The 17,187-nt window shown below is 35.3% G+C and overlaps 1 protein-coding gene across 1 annotated transcript in view; it reads left to right on the forward strand.

The window, feature by feature from the left end:
* The window catches only part of Nup210l (nucleoporin 210 like), a 119,178-nt gene that overhangs the window by 13,443 nt on the left and 88,548 nt on the right, over window positions 1–17,187 (forward strand). The window contains exons 5-11 of the mRNA XM_026412995.2: window positions 396–546; window positions 1,831–1,963; window positions 3,014–3,172; window positions 7,037–7,105; window positions 8,133–8,239; window positions 8,896–9,036; window positions 16,956–17,093. Of these exons, the coding sequence (XP_026268780.2) occupies window positions 396–546; window positions 1,831–1,963; window positions 3,014–3,172; window positions 7,037–7,105; window positions 8,133–8,239; window positions 8,896–9,036; window positions 16,956–17,093 (898 nt within the window). The remainder of the gene's footprint in view (window positions 1–395; window positions 547–1,830; window positions 1,964–3,013; window positions 3,173–7,036; window positions 7,106–8,132; window positions 8,240–8,895; window positions 9,037–16,955; window positions 17,094–17,187) is intronic.

The raw sequence follows: 17,187 nt of genomic DNA on the forward strand, positions 1-17,187 counted from the left end.
TTGACAAAAGGATGTATAGTATACGTAGGTACCTTTATTATGGCTTAATTTGAGCCACTGTAGAGGATTCCCTCTGTGAGCTCAGGACTATATAATGATTTGAGTCAGGTGTATCTCCTGGCAGTTTTGTTGTTCAAGCTATCTTCATGTGCTGAAATAGAGTAAGATAATGGTATGAAATTTTATATTCAGTACCAAAGAATAGATCCCTGACAACCCAAATTTTAGTTATACAACAATTTTAGCCATAGTCACAAATATTTTTTATAGTCAGAAATTTTAAAACTTTCTGTACTGTATAGACATTAAAGAGACTGTGTTTAAAATCTCTTAAGACTTTTGGAAGACGGTATTGTTTGATTCTGCTGAAAGCAAACTTTATGTTATGTCTTTAGGATTCTGAAATTCTCTGAAGCAGAATATTCTCCTCCACACTATATAGCTGAGATGGAAAATGAAGAGAAACAAGGAGATGTGATTTTGGTGTCTGGAATTAAGACTGGTGCTGCTATTGTAAAAGTTAGAATTTATGAACAATTCTATAAGGTAAAAAGTTTGTGCCATATACTTTTTTCTGATAATCTTGCCTATGGAGATATAGTTGCTTATGCTTATCTATGATAACCTGATAAGAAACGTAACCTGAGTATGATTTGGCCCAGTAGTTTATCATTTAATTGGAAAAGTCATTTGAAGAGAATAAACTTAAAAAAAATTTGTGTTCCTCAAACATTTTAGAGTATTACAATTATAATTTCAAATATGCCTGGCATTTTCTCTTAAAACATTCTCAATAATATATATTAGCTATTTATAATTATAAATATGATAGCATTTTATTTACCAATCCTTTGATATAGGTCCAAAGCCTTTCGTCAGCCATAAATTCACTGTTTAGAAACCTACATACTTCTTCTTACATAAACCTCAGTTTCTAGTTTCATTTTCTTCTATGATCAAGTGAAAATTTAGACATGTGATGCACTCAGAGTGTAGACTTCTATAACTTTCAAGGATTTCTGCCCCAATTCTTCACTTTTCTAACCCACATCTAATTTGATAGCACTTATTAGCCACTTGCCTTTAACTTCTTTTCAAAACATTTCATTTTTTTTTGTAAAAACAATAGCTTTCTTTTCACATCCATGCTTTTTATTTTAATGTATATAAATTTACAGTTATATCTGCAGAAATAAGTTTGAGAAAAACAAATGCCTTTTGGTAAGCATTTATTTCATAAGGCAGAAATACAAGTGGTAGAGATCCTAGAGAGCAGCCCAACCACCTGGTGTTGGGTTAAGTCTTCCCAAGAATCAGTCGATCAACAGGGAGTAGAAAGTGATGTGATGTGCATGTCAGTCAACTGGAGGTTGGCTATAAGAACTTCTGCGGCATATCAACAGGTGTTACCTTTCTTTACTTTGGCATAACTTGCCTATTTGCCTATTTCTTTTTTAGAAGTGTTTTCAGTTTTTAATAGTCTGAGTGACTTAAAACATCATTACAATAGTAAGATTCATGGTCACTTTTCAGGCTAATGAAATTATACTTGTGATTTTGAAAGCATTTAAAGATATTTATTTAAAAACTTTAAAGAAACATATAAGAAGTGAACTTTTAAAAAAAAATTGGGGGGGTTGTAGATGGACACAATACCTTCATCTTATTTATTTTTATATGGTGCTAAGGATCGAACCCAGTGCCTCCCACGTGCCAGGCAAGTGCTCTACCACTGAGTCACAACCCCAGCCCCAGGAAGTGAGCTTTTAACAAGGAAGATGGCCTTGAGGATTTTACCTATGAAAACTGTTCTTTTCCTTCCTCTTTTAGAAAGTGGCAGCAGCACTGATACGTCTGCTTGTATTGGAAAATATATTTCTTATACCATCCCATGATATTTATCTCTTAGTAGGAGCATATATTAAATACCAAGTTGCAAAAATGGTTCAGGGAAGAATGACAGGTAAGTTTATTTATCTTTTCCTGTGACTCACATTTCTCAGATCCTTTCTGCAGATGACAAAACAACTACCCCACATTATATATGAAAAATATTTCCTTGTATTTCTTAGATTGTGTGATAAAGTACTTTGTAATTGCTGTACTTGAACTACTATTGAATAGAGATAGGCCCCTTATCTTGAATAGGTACATGCCAGGCTATTCCTGGCAGTTCATTAGTTTTTTAAAAATAATTTTAGTTGTAGATGGATACAATATCTTTATTTTGTTTAGTTTTTTTTTAATGTGGTGCTGGGTATTGAACCCAGTGCCTCATGCATGCAAGTGCTCTACCAATGAGCCACAACCCCAGCCCAGTTTTAAAAACATTTTTTTAGTTATTGATAGACCTTTATTTTATTACTTATATGTGATGCTGAGAATCGAACTCAGTGCCTCACACATGCCAGGCAAGTGCACTACTGCAGAGCTACAATCCCAGCCCCTAGTTCATTAGTTTTTAAGAATACAAACAATACCCTTGGGTGAGGTAGCACTAAGTTGCCTGGGCTGGAGGATCAAAAGTTTGAGGGCAGCCTAGGCAACTTGGTGAGATCCTCAAAATATAAAGGGCTGGGTATACAGCTCAGTGGTAGAGTGTCCCTGGGCTTAATCCCCAGTACCAAAAAAAAAAAAAAAAAAGAAGAAGAAGAAGAAGAATATAAACAATACCAATAATCAATTGGAATTGGTAGTACTCCCAATCAAATGGCTACCTGTAGAAATTCATCATTGTGGGGAAAAATCAGAAGAAGAACACCCTTAAAAAGTCCTGTTTTCTGGGCTGGAGTTGTGGCTCAGTGGTAGAGCACTTGCCTCACACATGTAAGGCACTGGGTTTGATTCTCAGCACAACATATAAGTAAATGAATAAAATAAAGTTTCATCAACAACTAAAAAAATATTTTAAAAAAAGGCCTGTTTCCTGATTTTCCTCTTACACCCCAGTGGTACACCATTATTCTCTACAGTAGCTCTGTCATTACATTTATATGTCTTTTTTGTCTTACAGAGGTGAAATTTCCCCTGGAACATTATATACTGCAATTGCAAGACCATAGATTTACACGTAATGGGTCTCTTTCTGGGAAAGTGGCTTTACTGGATGAGAGAACAGCCACGGTGACTGCCCTCCAACTAGGCCAAACCAATCTTGTCTTTGTTCACAAAAGTATCCTTTTCTTTTGTTCAAGTTTATCTGCCAATCTACACCTTCCTGAGCATACTAGACATGTTCCTTGGTAAAGAGTTTATTAAGATTGATTATAGGGCTGGGGATGTGGCTCAAGCGGTAGCGCGCTCGCCTGCCATGCGTGCGACCCGGGTTCGATCCTCAGCACCACATACCAACAAAGATGTTGTGTTCGCCGAGAACCAAAACAAATAAATAAATATTAAAAATTCTCTCTCTCTCTCTCTCTCCTCTCTCACTCTCTCTTAAAAAAAAAAAGATTGATTATAATATACTGCTTATCTTTTTTCTTTTTGTCTTTCTTTTATGGTGGTAGGGATTGAACTGAGGGTTTTGTTCATACTAAGCAAACTCACTGTTTTTCTATGTGTTTCAATTATTTTTTTTTTAACAAAGAACTGTTTTTGTCTTAATTTCTAAAAATGAGAAATAAGAAAAGGAGAGTAGTTGGAACTTGGGATCTGTTAACTTCAATGCTTATTTGTATCCTTCATCAATTAAAATTGGGAGACTGGGGATAATAGAGTTTGGAGGAACATACATGAGTTTTGTTTAATTTTTCCTTTCCTATTTTCACAAGATAATTGTGAAAAGATGGTATTGTCCATAGAAGATATTTAATTAAGATTTTAAACAATTTGAGTTGAGAGTAATTTTAAAATTCACTAAAACTACTCTGTAAGGATTGAACAAAGAGAGAGGCAAGGAGCTCTAATGTAGTTAAGGAAAACAAAACAGAATGAAGATTTAAATTTAAAAAAATACATAAATATGATTTGGACTTCATTTTTTTCAGTGTTTAATTTGGAAGTATTTCCTATTTTTAAATATTTCAATCTAAAAAGAATTACTTCACACAGTAAATATCAGTTATATTTCTACTGTATGCTCAACAATGTTCAAAACACTGAGGATACAGACTGCTATTTTACCCAGGATAGTTAGGGAAGTCCTCTCTGATAAGGTGACATTGGAGTAATGAGCCTTGCAGATATCTGGGTGAAAGATCTCCAGGAAGGGGAAATAGCAGTTGCAAAGGTTCTGAAGCAGAACCATGTTTGGTATGCTTACAGAAACATGAGGAATAAAATAAGGCTACACTGAAGTGAATCAGGGGAAAGTAGCAGAAGAGGTGATAGAGTAGGGGAGGGATAGATTATGTAGGGCCGAGTAGACTTACTCTCAGTAAGAGTCTACCAAACTGGACAGATACAGCACTTGTAGAATGTGCTAGATGTTTTTATTATTTGTCTGATCCATATTGAAGAGAGTTATTGACCCAAAATTGTTTGTTCTTTAGTGTTTTTTAAGGTGCCTAGGATATTTGTCAACAAACACAAAATAAACTAAGTCATTCAGTATATGTTGAGCCCTACCTATGTGTCAGGCACATCCATGAAAATCCCTAGGCAAACCTAATTTTTTTCCATATTCTAGTCTGCATAGTTACTTATTACAAAGTAGCAAATATTAAAATACATTATAATTGACTATTTATGTCTTTCTTGAGCACATGGATGGTGACTATTCATAATTTGTCTAGCACCTGTTAAAAAAGAGAGAGAGAGAAAGAAAGAAAGAAAAGGAAAGAAGAAAGAGCAGGGTGTAGTGTCACACGCCTGGCATGTCACATCACAGGCATGTGACAGGATGGGAGACTGAGGTAGGATGATCACAAATTCGAGGCCAGTCTCGACAACTTAGTGGAGCCCTAAGCAACTTGGCAAGACCCTGTCTCAAAATCAAAAAATAAAAAAGGCTGGAGATGTGGCTCAGGTATAAAGCACTTCTAGGTTAAAGCACTCAGTACTGCAATTAATCAATAAAATAAAATGTAGGAAAACCAGGAGAGAGGAGTTTCACCAAGTGAAGACCTTAAAAAGAGGAGACTGTGTGAAATCTGTTGGAGATATTAAGTAAGGTTATATTAAGTACAAGGTCCCGGGGCAAGTTGTCAATTAAAACACAATGGCATTGAAAACAAAAAGAAAAATGAGGTAGAAGATTGGAAAAGACCCTTTTTTAAAATAGGAGAAATCTGACCATGGCAAAGATATTGAGAAATGAGAGCCAGTTGATGGAGCAAATTTTCTGACAGGCAAGAGAAAATTAAATTTAGAACACAGGTAGGATTAACTTGAAGGTAGAATATTTTATTTGATGGAGGAATAAATTGGTTTAGAGAATTGTGGAGATGTTTCATCTGCAAAATGAAGGGAATATTGTATTTCTGAATTTCCTTATTTTACAAGCATTGTATTCACATATCAGAACCAAGTCTAGTTTGGCACCTAGTTACCTATCCAATCTTTATTTTCTTTCTTTCTTTATTTAATTTTTCTTTTTTTAATTTGTTTTAATTAGTTACACGTGATAGTACAATGATCTTGACATATTATACATTTGAATCAGATGGGGTATAATTTCTCATTTTTCTGAGTGTACAGGTTTTTTTGCATATATATGTAAAATATATATATGTAAAATATATATAAGTTGTGGATGGACGCAGTACCTTTATTTACTTTTTTTAACATGGTGCTGAGGATCGAACCCAGTGTCTCACATGTGCTAGGCAAGCGCCGTACCACTGAGCCCCAGCCCCAATCTTTATTTTTTTAAATTCTTCTTTTTTTTTAAAAAAAATATTTATTTATTTTTTAGTTATTGGCGGACACAACATCTTTGTTTGTATGTGGTGCTGGAGGATCGAACCCGGGCCGCACGCATGCCAGGCGAGCACGCTACCGCTTGAGCCACCTCCCCAGCCCCTAAATTCTTCTTCTTCTTATTATTATTTTTTGATACCAGAGATTGAGCCCAGAAACACTCAACCACTGAGCCACATTCCAGCCCTTTTTAATTTTTAATTTTAATTTTTATTTTGAGACAGAGTCTTGTTTAGAGCCTTACTAAGTTGCTAAAGCTGGCCATGAATTCACGATCCTCCTACTGTAGCCTCCCAAGATTCTGGGATGAAAGGCATGCCACCTTGCCTGGTGCCTATACGATCTTTAGAAAAGTTGCATTAATTAATAGCTTAAAATATTCTTTTAACATGTTAATTTTATCTGTTTATCCATGTATAGGTTAGATAGTCTTCATAGCTCATTTGGAGTATATGAAGCAGCTGTAAAAATTTGATCTCATACTAAATATTATTTTACTTTCATTATCTCTGTAAAATATCGAAATAAATTGTAACCTAGTCCATGACTGAATTAATACAACTTCTAAATTAGTATACTTTGAATTAGCGAGTGTTTAGTCATCTTAGGTACCTATTTCTCAGAGCAGAGTAATTTCTTATTAGCTTTTAGATGTAATGTGTTTTTTTTTTATTAAACATTTATTTTTTTTTAAATATTTATTTTTTTAAAAGATTTGCAGCCAATGATTTTGAAACTACCTGCAGAGCTCTATGCATGTTGCTGTGTAGCAAGTTGTGTATCTCTCCCCACCTATATCACTGCTGTTTTTCTCTTGAGCCAAAAGGTCTCTTCCTCCCGTATGGTGCCACCTGTCTTGAATTTCATATTGGACTCCTATGTAAGAATTTATTTGGAGAAAGAGTTCTTCAGCTAAATGAATTTTAAAAAACACAGAGCATAATCTTTCTCCAATTCCACCCACCTCAAGGTTGAAGATCAAGAATACCTAACTCCTGCGATGACTAAGTATCCCACAGATTTTTCTCAGAAGTGTACACATTTAAATTTTGGATTTCTGAAGGAAATAGAAGACAAAATTTTTGTTGTGTGTTTATTATTCTTTGCTTTGGTAGCTTACCTTTTTATTTTTATCCAACTCTGGTCCACATGATTTCCTTAAGCAAAAATTAAGATGTCCATATGCGATCTGTGTCTGGACTCCCAAATTGCACTATATATGTTGTAGAGCCTGGATTTTTAGGTATTTTTAGATAATGATTTTCAGAAAGTTTAATAATTTAAATGATTTTACTAAAATGAGTGCATTAAAAATTAGAGACCTTAGAGGTCTCAGTCTTTGTTTTGGGACCTAACTAACTTCAAATTCAACTTTACTTGGACATGTTTTGATTAATTGTTCTGGTTAAATTCTGTCTGCAAGAGGGAAACATCTTGAAACAGAAACGATCTGAAATCTTCATAATACAATCTTTGGGTTAGGAAAAGAGACTTATGCAAGGGAAAAGGCCGGGCATGGTGGCACATGCCTGTAATCCCAGCAGTTTGGGAGGCTGAGGCAGGAGGATTGCAGATTTGAAGCTAGCCTCAGCAATTTGGCAAGGCTGTAAGCAACCTAGTGAAACCCTGTCTCAAAAAATTAAAAGGGCTGGGGCTCAGTAGTTCAGTGCCCTTGGGTTCAATCTATGGTACCAAAAAGAAAGAAAGAAAGAAACAGACAGGGTGGGAGCAGAAAGAAAGAGATGGAGAGAAAAGAAAGAAAGGAAGGAAAAGGAAAGGGAGGGAGGGAGGGAGGGAGGAAGGAAGGAAGGAAGGAAGGAAGGAAGGAAGGAAGGAAGGAAGGAAGGAAGGAAATCTTAATGTCCTTGGGCTCTTGAAACAGAGTCTGACTGAAAGAAGCTAGAACTGTCTGGCACATTTTGAATGAGCCTTCATTGTGGTTTGAGCTGTCTACATATATAAGTGACAGTGCTTCTTTATACTTGATATAAGCTAAGTTAAACCATGATTGTTGGAACCCTATTTTCTTTTTTTATGTGCTGCTGGGGATGGAACCCAGTGCCTCACTGGGTAGAGCAAGTGCTCTATCTCTGAGCCAAACCTCAGCCCTTGGAACCTTATGTTGTTATAAAGTTTGAGAGAAGAAACTGAAAGATTTGCTTTGGAAACCTCTCTATTAGCAAGTTTTTCTCTTTTAAAATTTGTTTGTTATTTCATTTTAGAAACATGTTGGCTTCTTCTAATACTTTTGTTTCTTGATTTGTATATAGGATTCACCATCTACCCTGGAGACCGATGGAGTCTAGAGGTGGGACAGGTGTATGTTATTACAATAGAAGTGTTTGATAGAAGCAGCACAAAGGTCTATATTTCAGATGTGAGTTTCTTTTAGATCTTTCTAGCTCCTTTTGTGGATAATTCTTTGAAGGGGCCATCTTTGTGATTAGAAGTTCCTCTTTTTTCCTTTGTTTCCAGACTTTACCTTTGGGAATGCAAGTTACTAGGTTGTTGTTATCATTAGAATAACATGATAATATCATAATAACATAAGAACCAACTAGTGCTGTCCTTGAGGAATGCTAAACCAGAAGTAAAAAATATAATTCAGTCAGAATCATGGGAAAGAGTTGAAGAGAGCACCAGCGGGAGCACTCTGGAGGAGATCCTTGCTCTATTTCTCCCTTTAGAGATGGTTACCTCAGTTTTGTAGTAGTGAGAGGCATCAGGTTTTGTACTTAAGCTCCAGGGTCTTTATTTTCCTCCCCTGAGAACTACCAACTAGTGGTAAAATTTACATAGTTTTGATTCCTCCTGTTCATGATACTTGCTACTAATGAAATACTTCAAAAACTAATACCATTTTAAAATTACATCTTCCCGACTTAGAATTTCCATGGGGGAAAGCAAAGGTTTTGTTCTTCTTCTTTTTATCCCTTGAATGCATAGCAACAGTTTTGTATATATTTTGGAATTAAAATGGCTTTGGGAAAAGAACATATCTTCAGGTTTGTGTTGCTGTTGTGCTAATTTCAGAATCTCAGGATTACATATGGTTTTCTAGAGGAGTACTTTAAAGAACAACTAACCACTGTGAATGGATCTTACCATGTAGTAAAAGCCTTAAAGGATGGTGTGGTGGTGATAAATGCATCCCTGACTTCCATCGTTCATCAGGTAGGAAGTAAAAGGATGTTCTTTGTACCCTAAAAATGTTGAAGAGGGTTAGTTGACTTGATTTACAAGCAGATACAAGACATACCATTTTTTAGATTTAAAAAAATAAAAAAAAAATTTCCTAAATACTACACTTAACAGTGTACATTCGTACAATTTCCTGTTCAAATCTTTGTTGTTGTCCATGATGTGTGTTTGTCTTCATTGTGTATATATCATTTAGGGTTACTTTAAAAATTATTTCATATGTGTATTTCTCTATGTCATCAAGTACTATATGGAGTACTTTATTCTAAAAATACAAATGGTCAGTGTGCCATTTTATTTAGCTCCGTCCCCAACATTGAGCTTTTATTTTATTTCCTATATTTTACTATTGTAAATGGCATACCTAAATATTTTTGTACATTTTTTCTCATTTTGCTTAATTTCCATATGGCATAATACCAGGAATGGAGGCATTACTGGATAAATATATGAGAAATTAATCCATTTTAATGCCTTTAAATTATAGAAGTTCCCTGATTTGGGGGGTGAGTACTGGGGATTGAACCCAGGGTGCTCTACCACTGAGCTATATTACCAGCCCTTTTTATTTTGGGGTGAGGGTCTCCAGACCTGGCCTCAAACTTGTCACTCTCCTGCCTCAGCTTCCTGAGTTACTGGGATTACAGGCGTGTGCCACAGTGCACAATTTAAAGTATCCTGATTTTCTTTAATACTTTTTTTTTAGTTATAGTTGGACACAATACCTTTATTTATTTATTTGTTAATATTTATTGTTTAGTTATAGTTGGACACAATACCTTTATTCTGTTTACTTAGTTTTATGTGGTGCTGAGGATAGAACCCATCGCCTTGCACGTGCTAGGCGAGCTTTTTGCCGCTGAGCCACAGCCACAGCCCCTAAAGTGTCCTGATTTTTAATAGCCTGCCAGCATTCTTCCCTTCCCCAAATTATGTTGTTCTAATCCTCCCTTCATTCAATTTTTCCATATAAAATCCCAAGTTACCCTTTACCTTCATTCAGTACATTATTGTCATATTAATTCTTCTAATTAATTGTCTCTCATATTCATATTTTACTGTCCCTACTGCTATCTTTAGCCTAGCTTCCTGATATTCCTATCTTCAGTCTTGCCCCTAATTGAATGATAGTCTAAAAACTACAAAAATTATTTATGTATTTACCTGTTTAGATATGTTTGATAGCTTCTTTTGATGCTTTTTTTTTTTTTTTTTTGTAACCAGGAACTGAACCAAGGGGCACTTTACTACTGAGCCACATCCCCAACCCTTTTTATTATTTTATTCTGAGACAGAGTCTTGCTAAGTTTAGCCTTGCTAAATTGCTGAGGGCTAACCTCAAACTTGTGATCCTCCAGCCTCAACCTCCCAAGTCAGTGGGATTATAGTTGTGCACCACTGTTCTCAGCTTCCTTTTGATTTCAAGGTGAAGTTTAAACTTCTCAACATGGTTTTATAGGATTCTATATAGAGATTACAGACTGGTGGCCTGCAGACTCTCTTGGTTTGTAGACTTTTTGTTTTGGCATGTTAAGCTTCTTTCTTTAATTTGTGTGTATATCTGTGTATGTTTCTTTTTTAAAAATATTTTTTAATTGTAGTTGACACAATACCTTTATTTTATTTATTTATTTATATGTGGTGCTGAGGATCGAACCCAGGGCCTCGAATGTGCTGAGGAGCACTCTACTACTGAGCCACAATCGCAGCCCCTGTGTATGTTTCTTTCTCTCTGTGTGTGTGTCTGTGTGTGTGTGTGTGTGTGCTGGGGATTATAACTTTCTTCTTAATTGGGAAATTTCAAATAAAACCCAAGATTTCTGATCTTCTAAAAAAATATGAAGGTAAGACAATAATCACCTGGAATAACTAAAAAGTAATTGCACCATTTAGACTCTTTTCAATCTGCCACAATTCTTTTTTTATTTTAAGACAGCTCTCCTAAATTGCTCGGGGCCTCTCTAAACTGCTGAGGCTGTCTTTGAATTTGCACTCCTCCTGCCTCAGCTTCCCAAGTTGCTGAGATTACAGGCATGCACCATAGCACCTGGATAACTCACTGTGATTTTTAAAATATAATATTATTATTTTTTAAATTTTGTTTTGTTTTGTTGGTATCTGGAATTGAACCCAGAGGGGATTTAACCACTTAGCCACATCCCCAGCCCTTCCAGACCTTTTTATTTTTTATTTTGAGACAGGTTCTTGCTAAATTGCTTAGAATTTGCAATCCTCCTGTTTTAGCTTCCCAAATTGCTGGGATTATAGGGTTGCACCACCATGCCTAGTTAGTTATGGTATTTCTGGCAGGAGAACCTATTTCTAGAATTGTAACCAATTTCTAGAATTGTTTTTAAATCCTACAAGTCCTACTTTTTGAAATGGATGATGATAATTTGCTGTGCAGGATATCAAATCCAGGTCTTACGCTAGCTAGGCACTTGCTCTACCACTGAGCCACTCTTCCCATCCATAAAATAGTGTTCTGTTTTAAAATCTGAGCTCACTCTGAGATTGGAATGGCACTTACCAGCGGCTGGGGAGGAGTTGATTGATAGGTACTAAGCTATAGTTAGGAGCAAGAAGTGCTGTTCCATTGTAGGGTGACGGTTACTATAGATAATGATGTAGCATATATTTTAAAAAACTAGAAGAAAGGATTTTGAGAGTTTTAATCATAAAGAAATGATAAGTATTTGAGGAGATGAATGTGTTTAACCTGATTTAAACATTATGCAGTATATACATGTATCAAAACATTATGGTGGTGCACACCTGTAATCCCAACTTTTTATTTATCTCAAAAACTAAAAAGGGGGCTGGGGCTGGGGCTGGGGCTCAGCGGTAGAGTGCTCGCCTTGCATGTGGGGACCCTGGGTTCGATCCTCAGCACCACATAAAAATAAATAAATAAAATAAGGGTATTGTGCCCAACTACAGCTAAAAAATAAAAAAAAGAAAAACTAAAAAAGGGCTGGGTTTGTGGCTCAGTGGTTGAGCACCCCTTGGTTCAATCTCTGGTACAAAAAAAAAAAAAGCTACAAAAACATTACATGGGCTAGGCACAGTAGCACACATCTATAACTCCATCGACTTAAGAGGCTGAGGCAAAAGGATTGCAAGTTGGAGGCCAGCTTCAGCAACTTAGTGAATCCTGTCTCAAAATAAAAAATGAAACGATCTGGAGATATAGCTCAGTGACAGAGTATTCCTGGATTCAAACCTTAGTTTAAATAAATAAATAAATAAATGAATAAATAAATAAGAAAACCAAAATGTATAAGATACACATTAATTTGTACACTTTTAATGTTTTTGCATGTCAGTTGGTTTAAAAATTTCTTAGGGGCTGGGGCTGGAGCTCAGTGGTAGAGCACCTGCCTTGCACGTGTGAGGCACTGGGTTCGATCCTCAGCACCACATAAAAACAAATGAAATAGAGGTATTGTGTCCAACTAAAACTAAAAAATTAAATAAATAAATACTTTAAAAAAAATTTTTTAAGAAAATCAAAATTAAACTGAGAGATCTGAAACCAAATCTGAGCTCACTTTTTTCTAAAAAAAATATTTTGTTTTGATATTTTTGCCTTTGCCCTGTTGTTCATCAAATTCAAACTTGGCCTAAAGATTTTAATTGGCATTTATTACACTCTTATGGTTTTATTTGTTTGTTTGTTTTTGTTTTAAATGTTGTCTCACTGGGTTGCCCAAGCTGGTCTTGAATTCATGAGCTCAACTCATGCTCCCATTTCATCCTCCAGTGTATTTGGGATTATAGGCACATACCATCATACCCAGATAGTCACTATATTCTTCTTCTTTTTTTTTTTAAGGTGGACACAATACCTTCATTTTTTTTTATGTGTGGTGCTGAGGATCAAATCCAGTGCCTTACACGTGCTAGGCAAGTACTCCACCACTGAGCTATTACCCAGGTCCTGTCACTATATTCTTAACTAGAATATATTCTTAAAAAGGTCTTGAGTTTCCTTGTACCTAGTTAAGAGAATTGGAAAATAATTAACTCTTTTTCTGTGTTTGTGTATTATGAATTTATCTGAAAATTTGAAAAAGTTTTTTTTTTTTTTTTTCTTTCATGGTGATGCTAGGGCCCTACACATGCAAAGTAAGTGCTTTACCACTGAGCTACATTCTTAGCCCTGAAGTTTTTATTGAATATATTGGAGCACTTAACCATTTAGAAATATAGTTATCGTTAATAACTTTTTAAAACTTTTTATTTTGAAGTTATTATTTTTATTCTGAAGTTACAAAAATAGCACTTGAGATAAGATGATGTACAAATATCCAATAAGCTCATGAAAAGATGTTCAAGATGATTAGTTCGTATAGTTGGATCTAAAATTTCCCCTAAAGGCCATGTACAAAAGGATTGATTACCAGTCTGTGACAATATTAGGAGGTGGAGCCTCATTGGAGGAGGTAGGTCACTGGGAGGGTGTTCTTAATGGGTATATTTTGTCCCTGGCCCTTTCCTCCAACTCTCTCTGCTTCCTGACTGCCATGAGATAAGCAGATCTGCTCTACTATGTGCTCCATGCCATGCATGATATTCTGCCTTACCACAAGTTCATAACCATGGGGCCTCTAAAACCATGAGTCAAAATAAATCCTTTCTCCTTTGTTTTTCTCAGGTATTTTGACAGCAACAAAAAAGCTAGCACATTAGTAATTAAAAATGCAAATCAAGAGCCACCATGATATACCACTTCACACCCACTAGAATGGCTAAAATAAAAAAGATAGATAAAAAAGACGATAATAAGTGTTGGTGAACATGTAGAGAAATTAGAACCCTATTCAATGTTGAAAGAAATGTAAAATAGTGCAACCACTTTGGAAAACACATAGCAATCCATTAAAAGTCTGAACATAGAGTTTCAATGTCATCCAGCAATTCTATTCCTATGTATATATACAAGAGACATATGTTTACCCTAAAACTGGTACATGAGTATTCATAGCAACAGCATTCATAATAATCAGAAAGCAGAAACCACTGACTGAATGAATGGATAAATAAACATGATCTGTCAATTCAATGGAATATTATTCAGAAATAAAAAGTAACAAAGTACTGATACATGGTACAACCCAGATAATTCTTAAAAACATTATTCCAGGTGAAAAAAGTCACTTACAAAAGATCATGTGTTGTATGAGTTCATTTATATGAAAGATTGAATGGGCAAATCTCTGGAGACAAGGTAGATTAATGGTTGTTGCAGAGCTAGAAGGAATGGAGAGCTTGGCGGGTGATAGCTAAGAGGTATGGAATTTCTTTTTGAGGTAATGGAAATATTCTAAAATTGATTGTGATGATGCAAAACTGAATATTCTAAAACCTCTAAATAATACCCTTTAAATGGGTGAATTGTATTGGCATGTGAATTATATGTCAATAAAACTGATTAAAATATATATTTATATAGTCTAGAGTGTCCCTTGAACTCTACTTAGTTCTCCCAATGACATCTAAAATAACCTTAGTACAAAGTGAAATCCAGAAAATTAACATTGGTACAATATTGTTAGTTAGATTTGAGATGTTAGTTCTTACATACACTCATTTTTGTGGTGTAAGTGTGGTTCTATACAATTTCACTCCAGATTCATACACCTGCTCCTATTATCATGATATAGAACTGTTCCCTTGTTATAGAGGAAATCCCTTATCCTCTGACAGCCACACCTAATCCAGCCTTTTCCCCATCCCCTAGAATATGTAGTTTATAGTTTTGTTGTCTTGAGGATGGCATATAACTAAAGTTTTACCACCTGTTAAATTTTGAAATTCAGATTTTTTTTTTCCTGAGGATTGAACCCAGGACCTTGCACATACTAACTATACAAGCACCCTACCCCTAAGCTACTAAGATTTTCTTTTTTCTTTTTTTGTATTTTTTAGTTGTAGATGGACATAATACCTTTATTTGTTATTTATTTATGTTTAGGTGGTGCCGAGGATCAAATGCATGCCTCACACATGCCAGGCAAGTGCTCTACCACTGAGCTATAATCCCAGCCCAGACTGGCTTTTTTTTTTTTTAACTAAGTATAATGCACTTAAGATCCATGCAAATTGTTGCATGTATTATTATTTCATGTTTTAATAATAGATACTATGTGGGAATATTCTTATACATATTTCAGTGTGAATGCAAGTTTTCATTTCTCTGGAATAAATGCCCAAGAGTGAAATTGTTGGATCATTTAGTAACCACAAGTTTAGTTTCCATTTACTTATTTTTGGTACCAGGGATAGGGTAGCTTAACCACTGAGCCACATCCCCAGCCCTTTTTAGTTTTTATTTTGAGACAGGGTTTCACTAAGTTGTTTAGAGCTTCACTAAGTTGCTGAGGCTGGCCTCAAACTTGAGATCTTCCTGCCTTTACCTCCCAAGTATCTGGGATTACAGGTGCATGCCACCATGCACCGAATACGTAATTACAAAGTATGTATACCTAGATAATACATATGTTAAAGAGTAAATCATAATGAAGCACCATTGAAAATTATCACATATCAAAACTTATGGCTAGGGATATAGCTCAGTGGTAGAGCTGCTTTGTACGTGCAAGGCCCTGGTTCAGGTCCCAACACTGAAAAATAAATTGTGGAAAGTGACTTAGAAGTTAGTGATACCTAGGTGGGCATGATGGCACAAGCCTGTAATCCCAGCAACTTGGAAGGCTAAATCAAGAAGGTCACAAGTTTGAAGCCAGCCTCAACAATTTAGCAAGCTCCTGTCTCAAAGTAAAAACAAAAGGGCTAGTGATGTAGCACCCCTATATCCTGCAGTAATTTTTTTTCTTTCTTTCTATTTTATACTGGGGGTTGAACCCAAGGATGCTTAACTATTGAGCCATATCCCAGCCCTTTTTATTATTTTTTTAAATTTTTATTTAGAGACAGGGACTAAATTGCTTAAGGCCTCGCGAAGTTGATAAGGCTGCCTTTGAACTTGTGATTATCAACTGAAAGACTTATTTCAGTTTATGATTCAGCTACCTTGTGAGAATGTAGACAATATCAGGGCCATCATTACAGATATGAAACTGTTGATAAAATATTTTAGGGCTTCTCAAAAGTTTGGTAGAAAGTTGATTGATAGGTATATAAATTGATTGATTAGTTTTGCCTTCATAGAGAAAATGTCATTGTAATTGTGTGAGGACTACATTTTACCTGTATAGATTTCCCCAAAACCCTATGCTTGTGTGTGTGTATTTTAGTTGTAGGTGGGCAAAATACCTTTATTTTATTTTTATGTGGTGCTGAGGATCGAACCCAGGGCCTTACACATGCTCACTCTACCGATGAGCTACAGCCACAGTCTCCTGTGCTTGCTTTTAAATATAAAGAGAATGCCATACCCCAGCACTTTTAAAAATTTGTTCTAATTAGTTATACATGACAGCAAAATGCATTTTGACACATTGTACACAAACACAATACAACTTCTGGCTGTACAGAGTCATCCCAACACTTTTAAAAGTTCTCTTTTCTTCTGAGTAGTTTGTAAAGTTCTTTTGCCTTTGCAGCTTATGAAATTAATTGATGGATGTCCAAGGATCTTTCGTTCTGAACTACAGTTCCCTTTCTATGTTTGTTAATCTTTTTATTTTAGAAAATTTTAAACTATATTTTCTAATTATAGTATTTACTTTAGGTCCAGTAAGATCCCGCCCATTATAAGTGAGCTATAGTAGCTGTGCTTCATTAATGAATGTTTGTTTCTTTTAAAGGTAGAAAATTGTTGAATACTTCATTATCACAGCATTTTGCTGATGTTTTCAGTATATGTGAATGTATCATGAGAACAATTTTTATAAAATGTATTTTGCTTCCCTTTTTTGTTGCTATAGAATAACAATATTCATCCTGTAAAATGTATAATAAAACACCAGCAAGAAGTGAAGATTTATTTTCCCATCAAGCTTACACCTAACTTTCTGGCATTTCCTCATCATCCTCTGGGCATGTTGTATCGTTATAAAGTACAGGTATCAAATATTATAACATAAGAAATCAGAAAGAGATAAGTCAGCTTCTCTGATAGATTAACTTATTGAAATTTGGTTAATGTTATATTTCATT

The sequence above is a fragment of the Urocitellus parryii genome, chromosome 11 (genome assembly GCF_045843805.1).
Source record: "Urocitellus parryii isolate mUroPar1 chromosome 11, mUroPar1.hap1, whole genome shotgun sequence".
Classification (NCBI taxonomy): domain Eukaryota; kingdom Metazoa; phylum Chordata; class Mammalia; order Rodentia; family Sciuridae; genus Urocitellus; species Urocitellus parryii.